General features: G+C 41.5%; 1 protein-coding gene, 1 long non-coding RNA gene and 1 pseudogene across 3 annotated transcripts in view; all 3 read right to left on the minus strand.

Moving 5' to 3' along the window:
* Positions 1-20,024, minus strand: part of LOC148096596 (Ig kappa-b4 chain C region pseudogene) — a 47,285-nt pseudogene that overhangs the window by 20,494 nt on the left and 6,767 nt on the right. The window lies entirely within an intron of this gene.
* Positions 8,222-9,375, minus strand: LOC148096597 (uncharacterized). The gene is made up of 5 exons (XR_015717063.1): positions 9,309-9,375; positions 8,968-9,023; positions 8,792-8,900; positions 8,479-8,549; positions 8,222-8,358 (listed from the first exon to the last, which is right to left on the minus strand). It is a non-coding gene; the product is annotated as an uncharacterized LOC148096597 (long non-coding RNA).
* Positions 11,185-17,634, minus strand: LOC148096598 (immunoglobulin kappa light chain-like). Its single transcript, XM_087834500.1, has 3 exons — positions 17,468-17,634; positions 17,042-17,360; positions 11,185-11,680 (listed from the first exon to the last, which is right to left on the minus strand). Exons 1-3 carry the CDS (start codon positions 17,517-17,519, stop codon positions 11,326-11,328), a joined length of 726 nt encoding a protein of 241 aa, XP_087690626.1. The 5' UTR covers positions 17,520-17,634; the 3' UTR covers positions 11,185-11,325.

Consider the following 20,024-nt stretch of genomic DNA (forward strand, 5'->3'; position numbering starts at 1 on the left):
GTGTCACTCAGTTTCTCTTGAACAGTATAGGGCCCACAGAACTTTGCCTGGAGAGAGGATCCAGGAACGGGTAGGAGAGTCAACACTTTGTCACCCACTTCAAATGTTCTCTGCACAAACTTTTTATCAAATTTTCTTTTCATTTTTTCCTGAGATGCGGAAAGAGCCTCGCGTGCAATTTTGCATGCTTTATGCAGACGCTCCCTAAAACAACTTACGTAGTCTAATACGTTCTGCTCGGGGATAGCTGTGTCGGACAGATATTACTCTTTAAGCAGCCGCAGGGGACCACGCACTGTGTGTCCAAACACCAGCTCTGCGGGACTGAAACCCATGGACTCCTGCACACTCTCTCTCACCGCTAGAAGGAGAAGTGGCAGACCTTCATCCCACTCTGTTCCTGACTCGAGGCAGAACTTCCTCTCGATGTTTATGTGCTCAAATGGTTTGCCTAAAGCTGGGATTGGATGCAATGGAGCGGGAGGAATAACCTGGTTGGGTTTTCCACTGACCTGCCAAACGTGGCAAGAACGGCAATACTTGGTCACATCGGACTTCAAACCTGGCCAGAAAAAGTGACGCAGGATACGATGGGAAGTTTTCCTAATTCCTAAATGTCCAGAGAAACTGTCATGTGCGAGGCTGAGTACTTGGGGTCGGAATTTTTGCGGTACAACCACTTGTTGAAATACATTCCAGCCAAGATCACTAGATGAGGGAGGATCCCATTTGCGCATTAACACGTCATTTTCAATGCTGTAGACACGGGGATTCTGATTGCTGGAATTTGCGGCGAGTAAACATTTGGCCAAAGTCGGGTCATTCTGTTGCGCATGAAAAAAATCTGTTTTGTTTACCTCAAAAGACAGGTCAGGTGTAGCGGGTAGCATTTTATGAGACACACATTTTTCAGCTTTTTCCACAGGCAGTTCAGCTTTCTCAGGAACAGCTTCAGAACATAGAAAAAAGTCAGACAAGTCAACATCACCATACAGTGGGGCAAAAAAGTATTTAGTCAGCCACCGATTGTGCAAGTTCCCCCACTTAAAATGATGACAGAGGTCAGTAATTTGCACCAGAGGTACACTTCAACTGTGAGAGACAGAATGTGAAAAAAAAAATCCATGAATTCACATGGTAGGATTTGTAAAGAATTTATTCGTAAATCAGGGTGGAAAATAAGTATTTGGTCACCTCAAACAAGGAAAATCCCTGGCTCTCACAGACCTGTAACGTCTTCTGTAAGAAGCTTTTCTGTCCCCCACTCGTTACCTGTATGAATGGCACCTGTTTGACCTCATCATCTGTATAAAAGACACCTGTCCACAGCCTCAACCAGTCAGACTCCAAACTCCGCCATGGCCAAGACCAAAGAGCTTTCGAAGGACACCAGGAAAAGAATTGTAGACCTGCACCAGACTGGGAAGAGTGAATCTACAATAGGCAAGCAGCTTGGTGTGAAAAAATCAACTGTGGGAGCAATCATCAGAAAATGGAAGACATACAAGACCACTGATAATCTCCCTCGATCTGGGGCTCCACGCAAGATCTCATCCCGTGGGGTCAAAATGATCATGAGAACGGTGAGCAAAGATCCCAGAACCACACGGGGGGACCTGGTGAATGACCTGCAGAGAGCTGGGACCAAAGTAACAAAGGTCACCATCACTAACACACTACAACGGCAGGGAATCAAATCCCGCAGTGCCAGACGTGTTCCGCTGCTGAAGCCAGTGCATGTCCAGGCCCGTCTGAAGTTTGCCAGAGAGCACATGGATGATACAGCAGAGGATTGGGAGAATGTCATGTGGTCAGATGAAACCAAAGTAGAACTTTTTGGTATAAACTCGTCGTGTTTGGAGGAAGAAGAATACTGAGTTGCATCCCAAGAACACCATACCTACTGTGAAGCATGGGGGTGGAAACATCATGCTATGGGGCTGCCAAGGGGACAGGACGACTGATCCGTGTTAAGGACAGAATGAATGGGGCCAAGTATCGTGAGATTTTGAGCCAAAACCTCCTTCCATCAGTGAGAACTTTGAAGATGAAACGAGGCTGGGTCTTCCAACATGACAATGATCCAAAACACACCGCCCGGGCAACAAAGGAGTGGCTCCGTAAGAAGCATTTGAAAGTCCTGGAGTGGCCTAGCCAGTCTCCAGACCTCAACCCCATAGAAAATCTGTGGCGGGAGTTGAAAGTCCGTGTTGCTCGGCGACAGCCCCAAAACATCACTGCTCTTGAGAAGATCTGCATGGAGGAATGGGCCAAAATACCAGCTACTGTGTGTGCAAACCTGGTAAAGACCTATAGTAAACGTTTGACCTCTGTTATTGCCAACAAAGGTTATGTTACAAAGTATTGAGTTGTATTTTTGTTATTGACCAAATACTTATTTTCCACCCTGATTTACAAATAAATTCTTTACAAATCCTACCATGTGAATTCATGGATTTTTTTTTTTTCACATTCTGTCTCTCACAGTTGAAGTGTACCTCTGGTGCAAATTACTGACCTCTGTCATCATTTTAAGTGGGGGAACTTGCACAATCGGTGGCTGACTAAATACTTTTTTGCCCCACTGTATTTGCGCTTGTGGGCGTGTGTGACAACACAGGCAGGAAAAACAGAGGGCAGACTGTCAGCAGCAGGTTCCGAAACAAAAACAAAATCATCAACGGGGTTTTCAATTACTTCAGGGATTGGGAAAACTTTCCCGTTGGCTAGATCATTCCCCAGAATCATAGTAACCCCCTGCATGGGCAAGCTAGCGCGCACCCCAACTGTTACCGGGCCCGAGACGAGAGGTGACTGTAAGAAGACTCTGTGCAGCGGAGCCCGTAGCACACTCATTTTCACTCCCCACATGAGAGCATCAGCACCACAAAACGAGTTACTTGACAAAGGCAACGCGCTTTCCAAAATGAGAGACTGGGCAGCCCCAGTGTCGCGCAAAATTACAATCGGCACGCGATCCTCCTCTATTCCAGTCAGTAATGCGAACCCTTGTGAAATGAAAGGTCGGTAACTGCTGTCAAGACTGTCATTTCCTGGTTCATCACTGACGGGATTAGGAGTAGAAACCGACTGAACAAAACCAACAATTTTTGGCTTTTTCAATGTGTGAATTTGCTCTTTGCGACGGAGCGACGGACAATTGGCAATGAGATGGCCAGTATCATGGCAATAAAAGCATTCTCGGACAGTCATGGGAACCTGATCAGGGCGCGTTTGACGCTTAGGAGAAACCCTCAAACTCCTCGCAGGTTTAGAACTGATCCCAAACTCATCTGTGAGAACAGCAGCTTTAGACAACGAATCCACCTTTTGCTCATTGAGATATACAACAACATTCTCTGGAAGACACGTTTTGAATTCTTCCAGCAGGACCAATTCTCTTAGCTGAGCAAAGTCCTTCACTTTACTTGCAGCTAACCACTTATCAAACAAGAGAGTCTTCTCCCTGGCAAACTCTACATGTGTTTGGTTGGCAGATTTTTCACATGACGAAACTTCTGGCGGTATGCCACCGGAACTAGCTCATAAGCCCTTAAAATAGTGGATTTCACGATTTCATAATCCAGGCTGTCATCGATGGATAAGCTCGCACACACCTCCTGTGCTTTCCCCACCAATTTACACTGCAGCAACAAACTCCACACATCCTTGGGCCATTTAAAAGTGGTTGCGATGCGTTCAAATGCATTAAAGTAAGAGTCAACCTCACTTTCTCTAAAAGGTGGCACTAAAGCAATTTGCTTGCTTGCATCAAAATGGTCAGAGGAGAATGAATCAGAAGGTTTGCTCACAATTTTACTCACTGGGGTAGAGGTAACATTGCGTTGTCGGGAAGGATCCAGCTCCATAGCCCTTATGCGGAGATGCATAAGCTCAGCTTCTTTGGCTTTAGCCTCAAGCTCCAACTCTTTCAGGCGAAGGGCGAGCCTAAGATCCTCCGTAACCAATCCTGTTAACACTAGAATTACTGAGCCTTTTTTTCCCTGCTGCAGTCCCTACTACTAGATTTACTAGCCTGCGCAGATTTGCGTAAATTCCCCCCCCGACCCTAACACCTCTTGGCACCCTGCTGAGATTTTCACAGGTCTTCAGCTCCATTGTTCTCCTGCTTTTGTTGTGCAAAGACACCCTCCCCCAACCCCCAACCATGAGAGATTCAGGTCTTTCCTTCCCTGCAAGGCTACTTTCCTTCCTTACTTGCAGCGTACAATACACCATGGTAGTTCTTGTCAATCCTTGTCACTACATTGCATGCCTGCCCATAAACACATATACACAGAGTTGTACATATATTTATATAGCCACACCTTACATATTATGCATAAAGTCTAGTTATACACACACACACACACACACACACACACACACATCTATATCTATATATATCTATATATATCTATATATCTATATCTATATCTCTAATATATATATATATATATGTATATATATGTATATATGTATATATATATATATATATATATATATATACATATATATATATATGTATGTATGTATAAATGTATATATATATATATATAGATATATCTGTATATATATATATATATATATATATACATATATATATATATATTAGAGATATAGATATATATAGATATATATAGATGTGTGTGTGTGTGTATACATACACCAATATTTTTGAATACACGTATCCATATTTATGTTTCCAGATTGTTTGTATAGTGCACTTTCTATACCGTGCTCTTTGTACAGTTTTTATTTAGCTGCTTTTGTCTTGCACTGTCCACTTTTTTGCAATGACAATGCAGATTTTCCACTTGTGGGACAAATAAATGCAGATTTGCTGTGTGTGTGTGTGTGTGTGTGTGTTTGTGCAACATTGGCATTTGTTTACTCAGATCCAAGGCAGGCAAAACCTCTGTGTTACAACCTACATAGAAAAGACACACATTCACAATATATGGGTACACAAGTCTTTTTTATTTCAAAGTATTTCCGACTTTACAGCGTTTGCAGACCCAGTGTCCATCATCCCTGCATTTGGCACAAGTGAATTTCTGACATGTTGCACAGGTAAACCTGCTGCGATTCCTGTTGCAGCTCTCTTGCACCTGGCACTGCGTTGTCTTTACAGTCCCTGGCACAGCAGCTGCAGCAGCTTCAGCAGCCTGCCTCTGTGCTAATATTTCCTTGAGCTGCATGAATCAGCAACGAAGTTGCTGAGCTAGAAGACTCAGAAACAATCTTCTTTTGCCTGTCCACCCTGTACATGCCTTGTACAAAATGTAGGCATTCACCGCCGCCAGGTCCAGCATATTGTAGAAAGCCGCTACTGGCCACCTGCGTGTTGCTGCTCTTACGGAATACATCCACGCCATTTGGTCCAACACGTCTACACCACACTGTAAAAGCAGAGAGAGAGTCATGAGTATATGTTTTTTTCTATAGGCCTGTATAGCACACATCAGAAAACATTGTAGCACTGGTTTAAAATTGTACACACATTCACATACCTTCATGTGGTTATAGTCTGCTATCGTGTTGGGTTTCCTCTTTCTGTCGTCACCGATCATCACGTCTTGGTGCATGGAACTTAGAACACACACAGTCTTGTTTTTTTAGGTGCATAAATTGTCAAGGAGACACCGCCACTTCTAAGCACTGAAGTGGAGAATACCTCTCGCTTTGCAGTATCTTTTGCAAGTTGAGGAAGTTCACGCCGGACTTTATTCACCGTGCCCAGTAACGTTGTTTTGCGCTGCAGCAGTCTGTGCGACAGTGACAGTGAGGTAAAGAAATTGTCCGTTGTGACGTTTCTCCCATCATCCAAAAACGGCTCCATCAGTTTCATGACCACGTTCTCTGCCAGCCTCTCTCCCTTCTGATGACTGGGGTCCTTTCCCAAGTAAGGAGATGCACTGCAGACATATTTGGTGTCCAAATCCGTGGTCATCCAGAACTTGATCCCAAATTTGTCTGGCTTGGTTGCGATATACTGTGTGAATGGACAACAAACCTTGGTAGGGAACAGCTGTTCATCTATGGTCATGTGTTCTCCTGGAGTGAAACTCTTAGCACAGTTCTCGTTGAAGCATGTCCAGATGTCTGAGATCGCCGCAAATTTGTCTGTTTTCACCCGTTCTGCCCGCGTGTCCCTGTCATCAAATCGAAGGTGCATAATTGAAATGAATCTATCTCGGGGCATTGTCTCTTTGATTACAAACAGGATTGAAATGAATGCCATCAGTTCATGAACTGACAAATTCCAGTCCGGCTCTGTTCTGCGGGCTTGATGTACCGTACAGTCTCTGATGGTCTGCAGCATTCCCACGTCTAACAGGCAAAGGAAGCTTTGGAGCACACTTGTAATCTTACGTTGTCAGAAGATAAACAAATAGAGAATGGTAAATTTACATGAACTTCACTCTAAATGGGTTTATATAACCCATATGTAATATGGCAATGAGGTGTGAATGTGTGTCTTTTATATTTGCAGGTCAGTCAATGTGTGGGATATTTTGTATAGATACGGCAGGCATTTCTGAAAGTTGTAACACAGAGGTTTGGCCTGACTTGATTCTGAGCAACTCAGAGTAAACAAATGCAAATGTGCCAGGCCTCAAGGATAATGGGTGGTTTGCACAACAAAAGCTGGAGGAGAAACGAGCTGACGACCTGTGAAAATCTCAGCAGGGGTGATTAACACCTCGGGACTTGCACCAGAAAATAAAAAAGCCAGTAATTCTAGGGGGAGTTGGGTTTAGGGAAGTTACGCAAATTTGCGCAGGTTAGTAAACCTAGTGTTAATTGTCTAGCTGGGCTAACGTTTGGGATCTGAATGGCAGCAGGAGCCTCCGCCCCTGGCGTCATCCGTCCACTGGCAGCTTGTGGGATGGTTGCAGCAGCTTCTGCTCCCGCATCCACCACCAAACCTCCAGTCGCCTCAACCGGCCGAGGTTTCGACTTTGCAAATACCCCCTTATCCACTAGCTGTGCTGTCAGGCACTGCTTAATTTCTGCCTTTTTAGCATGTAAAGGCACACTAACATTAAACAACTTTGCCACCAACAACAAATGTGCCTTTGTACATCGATCCAACTTATCTATGGTGGGTTGCAGTGCAAAATCATCCAAGTCAAAAGTCATTGTGATTAGATCACCCCAACACTACAAGAAAACTGCCAACCAAAAACTGCAGACAACCCACAAAACACAATGAGCAAAAAGAATGGCAAAAGAAAAGAGCGGACGAGCCCTCACTTTATGTTACGCCCCAGTCTAGGGGTACAGGAACGCAACATAAGTTTGAGAAGATTGCCCTGCCCTGGTCCCCAAAACCATACACAGAGGGAAAACCAATTTCTTAGTGAACGGTGGTTTATTTTTCTACACTGCAAAATGAAGCTCCGGGGTAACAAAGGCCAAAATAACAAACAAAACAAACAAAGTCAGGAGGAGGTGCTATCTAAAACCCTATGTGAAATCAAAAATCAAACATCAAACAAAAGACAAGCGCTACACCTAACTTCCTAACTGAGATAAACAGGAGAAAACAGTGCAAGGGAAAACCAATAAGGCAGCTCACCCCTTCTGTTCCAGTGCTATTTACAATGTGCTATTTACAATGAAAACTAATGTACACACTATATACAGAACTCAGAAAGTCGCAAAAGTCACAGGTTTTGGAGGCCAGGGTCAGGTCTGCTGCTGCTGTCAGTGGCTGCCCCGGTGTTCTGACAAAACGTCCTACCTTGTCAAAACGTCGTACCATAGCGTAAATTTATGGTCTTGTCTATCAATCCGTGCTACCTTATCAGAATATGCTACCTTACGTGGTTAATGGCTCCGTCGTATAGGTAGGACATTCAGATGGCCAAATCACACTTAAAAACTTTGAGTTATTTCGCTAGGACGTTAAGAACATGCTTCCTGCATGGTTTTATTTAGGTAGCATGTTCAGATGGCCAAATCACACTATTAAAACGTGCTTCCTGCTGGGATTTATTTAGGTAGCATGTTCAGATGGCCAAATCACACTATTAAAACGTGCTTCCTGCTGGGATTTATTTAGGTAGCATGTTCTGATGGCCAAATCACACTATTAAAACGTGCTTCCTGCTGGGATTTATTTAGGTAGCATGTTCTGATGGCCAAATCACACTATTAAAACATGCCTCCAGCACACAATCATCTAATGTTGACAAATGATGCAAAGAGACATGGAGGGGAAAAGACAGCTGTTTTTATTTGAAGTTGTTATGTGTTTTCCTTACATTTTTTGCATTTATATTCTTGGTTGCTCTCTTTATATTTTGCACATGCAAAATGTGCCCATCTTTGGTGAGATTCACACTGCACCTGGAAAGGAAAAATAAATAGCTCATATTATGTTTGGTGAATACTATTAGTCAACATTTTAAACATGATTAGCAAGTAATGATACTAAGACTTATGTGTTTCTTTTTTGTTTTGTTTTACCATTTCAATCATGCTGCGGTCAGCGTCAGCATCTAACATAGAGCAAACAATGCAGTAATCCTCAGCGTTCCCTGAAACACATTTATGGTTAGGTTTTAATCAAACATTATTTATTGATTAATTCAAAAATAATAGTTCATTTTTTCCACAAATACTTCATGGCAAATTTGTCCCCTGAATTTTTTTAATTAGATTTAAAGAAGGGTCTTATCTGAAAGTGTTTGAAAAGCACTTTTTGTACTGTGCTGTTTAAAAAGCCCTATTTAAATTGGAAGTACACACTCTAACGTGATAAGGACTTTACTGGACTTACCTCGATGTTCAAGTAGGGTGCAAGCTATCTGCATTCGCTCCAGCACAACTGCTTCTGTAGTGGTTAATACTTCACTGACCTCTCCAAAAGCAAGGTAGTGTTCTGCAAACTGTGAGATTTCTCATTATTATAATGTAAAGTCCTAATTGTAGCTAACAATAAATGGAATTATTTACCTTTAACAGCAAAACTCAGCAGAACTCGAGCAGTTCCTCGTATTTCTTCTCCATAACTAAGGAGAAAATCGGACAATTTCAACATGGCTTCGGAATCCATACAGTAAATAAAACGACTACACAACGTTATCACGCAATTAACAAGTATGTGGTGCAATAGTACTTTCTTCAACATAACAACGGAGCGTGGTGTCCAGTAACTGCAGGACGACTAAAATAAATTGAGAAGGTTTGCAGAAGTTTAAAAGCACCAAATAAACACTTGGAATATGACTTCGACTGAGCAGCTTAAGGTAAACAAATATGATCTGTAATAAAGAAGTAAAACTTATAATACAAACCTTTTTTCGAAAGCAATGAGATCGGCACAAGATCGGGGTAGGATGAAATAATAGGCGTGTACTATTTACACCGGATACATGGCCGTTTTGAATTGTGCGCATGCGCAGTAACAACAAGTAGGGCAGCTTGATGGGTAGGACGTTTTGTCAGAACACCGGAACAACTGCTGGTGAGGGATTTTGAATGAGACCACATGACCAGGGAACCAATCAGCAGCCGTCAGCTCATCCACTCAGGGACCTGCAAAGACTTAAAGACACAGACAAAGAAACAGCCACCAAAACAGATTATGGCCAGGGCCATAACAAATTGCTTGAACCTCAATGATCTAATGATGATGAATTAAATTATCTCATTTAAAAAATGATACAATATTGATTTTATCCAAATTGTTGAAAATAGTTTAAAATGGTATGGAAACCATAATGTTGTAGAATTGTTGTAAAATTAAGTGGGTTTAAATAACAAAAATTCATAAAGGAACAATTTCAACACAAATATGTCTATTTGGACACTTTTCATCAATATTATCAGAAAAGGGACTGGAGCAGTGAGCTCTGCTGTGGGAGCAACTGTGAGCATCAAGTGTACGACCAGTCAGGATGTTTATTATAGCAGCTATCACTATTTACACTGGTACCAACAGAAAGATGGAGGAGTTCCTAAACTGCTCATTTACTATGCTAGCAGACGAGAATCAGGAATTCCAGCTCGTTTTACAGGCAGTGGATCAAACTCTGACTTCACTCTGACCATCAGTGGAGTCCAGGCTGAAGATGCAGCAGTTTATTACTGTCAGAGTTGTCACTATACCAGTCAGTGGGTGTTCACACAGTGAGAAACAGTCGTACAAAAACCTCCCTCAGTCAGACTGAACAGAAACTGAAGTGACTGCTGCAGCTGGAAGATACTGCAGAGACTGATACAGTTCACTGAGGACACACACACACACACACACACACACACACACACACACACACACACACACACACACACACACCTCACAGTCTTTCTAAAATAATTGCAAAATCATTTCTTAGGCCTTGATAAAACTCTAACTTTCATAACTAATGTTTATGTGGGTTTGACTCAAAACATCAGACTTGTGTCCATCCTGACGAGCTAGCACAGAAGAACATGTGAAACACAAAACAGTTGATACTGTGAGTCAGATCTGTGATGAAGAAACTCTCCTGTAAATATTCAAACTGGGAAGTAGTTATTAAATGAGAATATTTTAGTAAACTGCAGTACTGATATATGTATGTATGTAGATTGCTCAGCTACATTCTTGGTCACAGAAATATTTCACGTGATTTGATCTGAAGATTTAAAGTTTAGTTCATCAAGTCTTTAACTTCATCTTTGTGACATAAATTATTCTGACATTTACACTTTTTAACCTGCACTGATGTTCTGAAAGAGACATTTTTTAGTGTCTCCTATGTTGATAAAGAAAGTTTAGTTTTTCTTTGGGTTATTTTATCAATTCTGACTTTGAAGAAAACCAGGACGGGTCTCATCATGGGTCACATGCAGGTTACAATAATCTGTCACCATGTTTTCTGCTTCTTCTACACCCAACAGCAAATATCATCACAAAATCCAACATGATGGAAAATAATGTATCTACAAAAGACTTTAAAACTATTTATAACAGGGAGCAGCTGTTGGCTGTAATTATATATTTTTTTAGTTGTTTTCATTTTTTTACATTTACAGTCTGATGTGATACAGCACATGTGATTCTCTCAGTCAAAGTTACTGAAGCAGAGATTTTCATGTATGGAAGCATCACTGCTGAACCTGAAGGATGATCATCAGACAGAAGAGCAGCTGAATGGAAACACATGAAAACCACTATTTAAAGACCTCAGTTTTTATTTGAAGTATTAAAACCATCAACAGTGCCACAAGCATGAAAACATGAAAACTATCAAAGCAATACAGACACAGAGGGAGCAGACTGAGAGAAGCTGCAGACTAAAGCCAGTATCAGAGTCCCAGTGAGTCAGCTCAGGACTGGGAACACTGGTCTGTCATCAGAGTCTCTGAGAGTGGAGTGTGGGAGCCCTGGGTGGCCTCACAGGTCACAGAGCCCACCTTCTCCCACTGGTCTGCAGGGAGCCTCAGGGTGCTGCTCCAGCTGTAGTGGCCGTCATTCTGCAGCACCACGGGGCTCCTGCTCTCCTCCCAGCTGATGCTGCCACTGCCATCCACCTTCCAGGACAGCCTCCAGTCTGAGGGGAAGCCCTTGTTGGCCACACACATGACTGTAGCCTTCCCCTGCTGCAGCTCCTCACTAGAGGGCGCCAGCACGCTCAGGGAGGGGGGGACTCGACCCACTGCAGAGAGAGAGATGTTAGAGAAACTGGGAGTTGAAACTGATCTCCAGCTGTTTCACTTCCCTCTCTGAGCCTGGTAACCATGGTAACAGACAGGCTTCACTGCTGAACCATGGCAACAGACGAGTTTCAGTACCAAAGATAAAAAATATTAAAGTGTTTCTTTGACTTCTGATGTTCTCGTCTGTAATCTGTGAACTATTTCTTAGTTTTATAATTACAATTAAAATAATCAGAAAAATAAATTTTCAGAATTTTATCATAACTCAAAAGTTAAACAATTTTGTATATAAAAATGGAAAAAAACAAACAAACTTATTTTTGGTATATTTGGGAATCATAAAAATAACTTAATTACAAATTAAATCTCATAAACTGAGCCCAACTTGGTCAGCATGCTTTTAGAGCAGGGGTGGGCAACTCCAGGCCTCGAGGGCCGGTGTCCCTGCAGGTTTTAGATGTGTCCTTGAACCAACACAGCTGGTTTAAATGGCTAAATTAGCTCCTCAACATGTCCTGAAGTTCTCCAGAGGCCTGGTAACGAACTAATTATGTGATTCAGGTGTGTTGACCCAAGGTGAGATCTTAAACCCGCAGGACACCGGCACTCGAGGCCTGGAATTGTCCACCCCTGTTTTAGAGTATGGTTAAATGGTAACCATATGGCAGTATAGTAATTTTAAATCTTCATCAAAGGCGAAATGAAATGGATGACAAATTATTTGCAGATACTTTGGCAAAAGGTTAAAACATAGAAACAAAAATGTGCGAAGTATGAAGAAAAAATTCTAAAAAAAAAAGTTTTAAAACTTTAAGTTTCATTGAAAGAAAATGCTCAAAAAGATTTTAGTGTGAAATAATAATGGCATCATAATTGCATAATTTGTGGAAAAGTACTGTGCACTTTTCTGTTGCACTGTCTTCTGTTTTTTGTAGTTCTTGTATACTTGCACTTTATTATAGTCCTATGTTGATTTACTGTTATGTAGCAGCAGGGTCTTGGAGGAACGCTGTCTCATTTCACTGTGTACTGCACCACTGTATATGGCTGAAATGACAATAAAGCCACTTGAACATGTGGCTTTATTTCTAAAAAAATCCAAGACAGTGTGTTCAAAGCAAAAGGAGATAAAAGACCACAAATAAGCTCATTATCAGTAAACCGCCTGACATAACACAACACTCATCCACAAGAAAAACTCGCAAACAACAACAACTGGTAAGCTGCCCGAGTCGCACACAGTGGAGCGCCTGCGGAGAAATAAAATGGTGTCTCTGTTATGGGTCGAATATTTCACATTTCTATCAAGTAAATTATTCCATGCTGTGTTTCAAATCAAACTGAAGAGTCGTGAGTTCATTAGTCTTTGGTGAATAAATAATGACATCGTCTAATATGCCATGTGTCGTTGTTTCTCTCAAGCTATATTTACCAAATTTGGACTCTTTTAACTCTAACACGTCGATCCAAATTCACCCACAGATGTTCAACTGTCTTAAAGTCTGAAGGACTTGAAGGACACTTTATATGATTTATGTCAAACAATAAGTGGTGTCATAAAACGGCTGTGCAGGCAGGAAAAGACTCAAATGCAGACTCCCAGAAACAGGACGTAAAATCAAAAACCAGCTTTATTTGCAGAATGGAAATACAAAACAAAACTAGACTGGGGAAAGTATAAACTACAAACACAAAGAGGCACACAGGGAAACACAGCCAAGAGGGAGGACGAACACAGGACTGAGGGAGACGCTGACCTAAATACACAGAGGGATAACGAGAACACACGAGGAACCCAGCTAACACGAATAACTATAACAAGACAGAACAAACATGGAGACACAAGACCTTCACAATAAAACAGGAAACATGATGTGGGAGCGGAGAAGAGGCAGACGAAAGGGAGTGAGGGAACACGACGGGCTGGGAAACATAGATAAACATGATGGAATGAAACACAAGGAGGAGAAACAAGGCACAAGAACTCACACCACAATATAAACACACAGAGGGAGACACAAAGGGCAACGACACAAGGGGAAATCTAATAACCAAATCTGAACAGAACAATCCAGGCATTAAAGAATGATCCTTTACATAAACAAGTAGACTTAACATAATACAAAAAAATGACAAAAACACAGGAAATGCAAACCGCTTGGTCGAATGAGCCAGGACAATGACAAGTGGTCTTGAATCATTTCAGCAAAATGCAGCTGTAGGAGAGCAGCCTTCACATCTCCTCACCGCACGGGGAAATTTTGACTTAATTTCTCATCTGTCTATAAATCATGAAGGGTCCATGTGAGTCACATGCCAAATATGCAGTGAAAACTCTTTTTAGACACATCAGATTGATCCAAGTCTGTGCTGGAGTCAGTCAGATGATTTCCATAGAGAGGCACTTTGCATCAGCAGCACCATGCTCCAGTGCTCTGGGAGAGTTTATAGTCCTGAGAGTTGAACACTGGATGACTGACAGCTGTCCTTCATCACAACAGAAGCCACAGAAATCCTCCTCATCAAAAACATGACTTTGATCTGCGTCCTCATCTGGACTCTCCTCTGCTGCTGCTTCACAGGTAAAGTCCAGAGAATCAAACTCCTCTCCTCTATCAACATCTGTCCCTCTGAAATGAAGCCCACAAAACCATGAAGCTGCTTTATGTTTTTGTCTCTGTGTCCTCAGAGTCCAGAGGACAGATCACAGTGACTCAGCCTGGAGCAGTGAGCTCTGCTGTGGGAGGAACTGTGAGCATCAAGTGTACGACCAGTCAGGATGTTTATGGCAACAACTATATGTTCTGGTACCAACAGAAAGATGGAGGAGTTCCTAAACTGCTCATTACCTATGTTAGCACTGAGGACACACACACACACACACACTGTACATCTCTTAAACAAATATCATCATTTTTTATTGGGAAAACAGTTCACACAATACAATTGTACCTCCCCTCGTAAACCCCCTTGGTTACAAAGACAAGGTGTGTGTGTGTGTGTATCAAGATATGGCTCCTTTCACCTTGCTGGTGCCAGGAGTCCAGCGGTCCACCTAAACCAAAGGCTCTTATACTTAAACAGATACAGAGTAGGTGTCCTCCCATACTATATAAAGAAGGTACGACCTCACTCATGACCTTAGGACCTTATATACTCTCTCTCTCTCTCTCTCTCTCTCTCTCTCTCTCTCTCTCTATCTATCTATATCTATATATATATATATATAATGTGTTCTCGTCTGTTGTCCACAATCTCCTCTTGATGATCCCTGGAAAGCCCAGAGGCATAGCTGCCTTGAATGGTCCTTACTTCTCGGTGAGTCTGAAGTTTTCTGATCAGCACTCAGCCTCAACCTCAGTCTGGAGATGATTTCTTCCAGCAATTACTCTGGCTGCTGTACCCGTATCTCCTTACTAGAAGGAAAAACCTCTAAACATTTAGAAAACACATCAACCAATATCAATCCACATTTTCCTTTTAGTTCAGTTAACTTTACTTATGGGTCATCAAAACCTATACACTCAGTTTAATACCTGTAAATGAACTGCTAACCCCACAAATCACAGTAAAAATCATAGAAAACATAGAAAACATTGTTTCATGTTAAATCTGGAAACCCCCCTTTTGACACATGGTCTCTCCCATGAGTCAACTCAATAAAACTAGGGGAATAACAAAAGAAAAAGGTTAGTTAGATCATTTCCCAGGCAACATCAGGGCTTCTCCTCCGGAGTAATTTCACTCCAGCCCTGTACCCCTGAGTTAAAAGACGTCAGCGTCTTTTGCATATTAAGTTTAACTCCTGGCTCTGCCTGGAGCCTGCATCCACACTATCATTGCCTGGAAAACAAAATCTGTAAGTTAAATCAACCTTCACACTTGCAAACAACTGGAGGTCATAAGAGTAATAAAGTATTCAGCATCACAAAGACAAGTGTAAGATGCAGTTTTTCTTTTCTAATTTTCCCCAAATCATGGATCATCCCACGTATTTATGGTAAATGGTAAATAGCCTGTATTTGTATAGCGCTTTTTACTAGTCCCCCCCTAGGGACCCCAAAGTGCTTTACACACCCAGTCTCCCATCCACCCATTCACACACACATTCACACACTGGTGGAGGCAGCTACATTGTAGCCACAGCTGTCCTGGGGCAGACTGACAGAGGCGAGGCTGCCATATCGCGCCATCGGCCCTTCTGGCCAACTCCAGTAGGCGGTAGGTGAAGTGTCTTGCCCAAGGACACAACGACCGAGACTGTCCGAGCTGGGGCTCGAACCGGCAACAGTCATACCAGAATCTTTTTTCCTTTTACAAAAGTTAAACGGTTGTCCTGCAACCTGTTATCAGCAGTGGATAAATTCAACATTTGATAACAAAACCTGTCTGTTAAGTTTTCCCTGCTATAACTTAATCATTTTCCTAATATACTATTAGTCCCATGGTCTCTTTATTACTTTTCATCTCTCTAAGTGAGGCCATAACACCCGGTGCCATCTCTGCATTCTTATTGCCAAAGAGTGCCAAAGCACTTTAAGCACAAGAACAAGATTGTTAGTTAATCATTTACAAATCAATATTATCTGTATGGACAGCAATTTCCCCCCAAAAAAGGGCACATGTTAAACCGCGGTGTTAAGCGATGCGGTTGGAAAAATGGGTGCGCCTAAGAAAAAAAGGCGCACCGGTGCAACCAAGGCAGAAAGTTATTCTAGAGCCCTGTAATGTTGAAGATCATTAGAACATGAAGGCACTGCTTAGCTTAACTGAAAACCATTCTGGGATTTGTTTTTTGAACTTTAGCATTCCAGTTGAACAAATGAAACACCAGGAGAATAACAAAGTGAAAGATGAAACCAAATCATTTTAGCAATGTTCATGTTTGAAAATATACAGCTTAATAAAAACAGGATGACTTTATTTGCACAACAAGATCATGTGAGTTGATAAGAAGGTTCATTTTTGGTATAGAGGAGTTTATTTGTTTTGGATGTGAGCAATGCCAAAACAAGAAAACAGGTCCTTATGTTCCCCAATTTTCCCAAACAGAAAATGAAAAGTAAACCAAAGACGAGTTTCTAAGCAACGCTCTTAACCAGGAAACAAGTGTTTCAACAAAAATGGCCTTTCACTCCTTAACTGCTGCAATGTTTACATTTTACTGTTTACACTGCACAAGTTTACTCTCACAAATTAAACCCTTTATGGGTGAAAAAAAGAGGAGGACCTGTACTACTGTGTGTGTGTGTGTGTGTGTGTGTGTGTGTGTGTGTGTGTGTCCTCAGTGAACTGTATCAGTCTCTGCAGTATCTTCCAGCTGCAGCAGTCACTTCAGTTTCTGTTCAGTCTGACTGGGGGAGGTTTTTGTACGACTGTTTTTCACTGTGTGCTCACCCACTGACTGTTAGGATTATGCCAACTCTGACAGTAATAAACTGCTGCATCTTCAGCCTGGACTCCACTGATGGTCAGAGTGAAGTCAGAGTTTGATCCACTACCTGTAAAACGATCTGGAATCCCTGATTGTCGAGTGGTAGCACGATAAATGAGCAGTTTAGGAACTCCTCCATCTTTCTGTTGGTACCAGGCTAAAAAGTCGTTGTTATAAACATCCTGACTGGTCCTACATTTGATGTTCACAGATCCTCCCACAGCAGAGCTCACTGCTCCAGGCTGAGTCACTGTGATCTGTCCTCTGGACTCTGAGGACACAGAGACAAAAACATAAAGCAGCTTCATGGTTTTGTGGGCTTCATTTCAGAGGGACAGATGTTGATAGAGGAGAGGAGTTTGATTCTCTGGACTTTACCTGTGAAGCAGCAGCAGAGGAGAGTCCAGATGAGGACGCAGATCAAAGTCATGTTTTTGATGAGGAGGATTTCTGTGGCTTCTGTTGTGATGAAGGACAGCTGTCAGTCATCCAGTGTTCAACTCTCAGGACTATAAACTCTCACAGAGCACTGGAGCATGGTGCTGCTGATGCAAAGTGCCTCTCTATGGAAATCATCTGACTGACTCTGGACTACTGTAATTCGTTATCCGGTCTTTAAGTGATGACGTGACGAATTCTGCTTCCGGGCCTAAAGTAGTCCGTGTTTAATATGGTTTTTGTGTTTAATGTTTTGTATTTTCTTCTATTTAATCTCAAAAAGCTCCTAAAACAGTCAGTGATCACTGTTGACCTCCCTCAGCTTTTATTACCGCTAATCATTTATTTAAGCTCAGTTTTTAAAACCGTGAGATGTAACTACAGCCCAGCCCACGCAGCAGTATATGAATGACTAACCTCGTATTGTGGATGAATTATCTCAGTTGTTCTGGCTGAAGTTTGGTCCTTTTACAGCATCCTGCCATGCAATTACATTTGTTCCTGACCACCGAGAATCCTCACGCTAACTTTTATCGAGTGGAAAAAAAGTTAGCTTGTTTATGTTATGCTAACATAGCTGTGTTGCTAGCTATCACGTAGCACATCGTTATATACCAGCTAGCCAAACTTCAGTAACCCTACAAACGTCACTGCTGTTTAGTTTTCTGTCTTCATTTATGTTGGAAGTGATAACAGAGCTGTACGTTTGAATTTGTTTGCAAAATCCCGCAGTCAGGACATGATATCTTGTATTTAGATTAGCAGGAAGCTAGCGAGCTAACTTCCTGCTAATTTCTAACTTTGTTAAATGTCATAAATTCCGTTTTCATGGATGCCTGGATGATAAACTCAATTCTTACAGCTGGTAAAGAAGAACGCTGATCATTTTATTACAGATGAAAGACTTTAGACGGTTTTTCAACTCTCAGTGATGCCACAGTGATCGTTTGATTTATGGACCTGTAGCGGAGTTTGAGCCCAGACACAGCTAGTGATGTCAGACTTTTTTATATTTTTTTATTTTTTTTGTGTCTCGTTTGGATCTTTATCCATCAGAATTGTTTTCTGAAGGCCAAGAAAGATGCCAAGTGGATTTACTTTACCAAGTGGATCATCATGGCCTTGCCATATTGGTCCATTTGATTGACCTTTATTATAATTATGTATTTATTTTATTTTTGTTTTTTAAAGACGGGACAGACATGACTGGGGGATAGGACAGGGAGAAAGAATGAAAGAAAGAGAGGGAGAGAAAGAAAAATAGAGGCGAGAAGAGATGGTGAGAAAGGGGGGAAGAAAAAAAAAGAAAAACAAACAAAACACCTGGATCACCTGTATGGAGAAAAAAACCAGAAGAGAAAACAAACAACAAAGAGCAACATAATAAAAACAACACCATCACAATAAACTAGCTAACAATAGATAACAGTAGATACTTTTTTAATTTCACCTGTTGAGAATGAAAAAAGAAAACAAGCAGAAGAAAACGAGAGCAACATAATAAACAACATCCTTTGAGCCAGGCTGTGACAGTTTAGTAAAAAGTTAGTTTTTATGTCCAAATTAATTTGTTCATGTTAATGAAGCTGTAATTTCGTAATAAAATCAGCTTTTATAATTTGATTGTTTTAGTTTTCTTTTAATTTGTAAAGTAATAGACATTTTTAATTTTCCTTTTTTTTAAAAGGATGTGTAATAGTGACCTCGTTACTTATGAGTGATGTGATACTGTTTCATTTGTGACACCAAGAGTTTAGCTGACTCGTCATCCTGCTTGTTTTTTTAAGGACTTATTTCAGGTCATTAACTTATCGTCTCATATCCAGCAGCTCTTTTTCTCTTTTGTGAATCACTTTTTTGAGGAAATATTTGTTGAAGGACATTTTTTTCCAGATGCAGTTTAAAATGTTGTGCTTTTTGAAGTTTTGTATTAGCAAAACTTTTTATACAAGAGTCATAAATGTGTTAAAATAACATAAATAAATTAACAGGTGTTTTATCAGTTGAAACAAACCTACTTTCTCTCCACTAGATGTCATGAATTCTTTCATTATTCAGTCTCACTGAGGGAAGCTTTGTAAGCTCAGGACAGCTGCAGCTGACTGACTCTGTGTGTTTGCATATGTGTCCTGCCTCTCTGCTCACAGCTGTTAAGAGGCCAGTGTTGATCAGTGGCTGTCCAGGCCTTTCAGAGCCACTCACACACCAGCAGCACAATGATGATGTCACTGACTCTACTGCTGGCCACCCTGGGGCTCCTTGTTCAGGGTGAGACTCTCTGTCTTTGCTTCAGCATGCAGCCAGGTTCACCACAATGATGTTCTGCTATGATGGAGAAACTCTGAAACCAGCAGCACTGACCTTCTTCCATCTGTTCTCCATGTTAAAGGAATGATCCTCTAATGTTTAAATGTTTGATCATCTTTCTCTGAACTTCTCTTCTTTTCATGTTTTCAGGTTCATCAGCAGAAATCATCCTGACTCAGACTCCTAAAGC

The sequence above is a fragment of the Neolamprologus brichardi genome, chromosome 22 (assembly GCF_056152115.1).
Source record: "Neolamprologus brichardi isolate AB-2024 chromosome 22, ASM5615211v1, whole genome shotgun sequence".
Taxonomy (NCBI): domain Eukaryota; kingdom Metazoa; phylum Chordata; class Actinopteri; order Cichliformes; family Cichlidae; genus Neolamprologus; species Neolamprologus brichardi.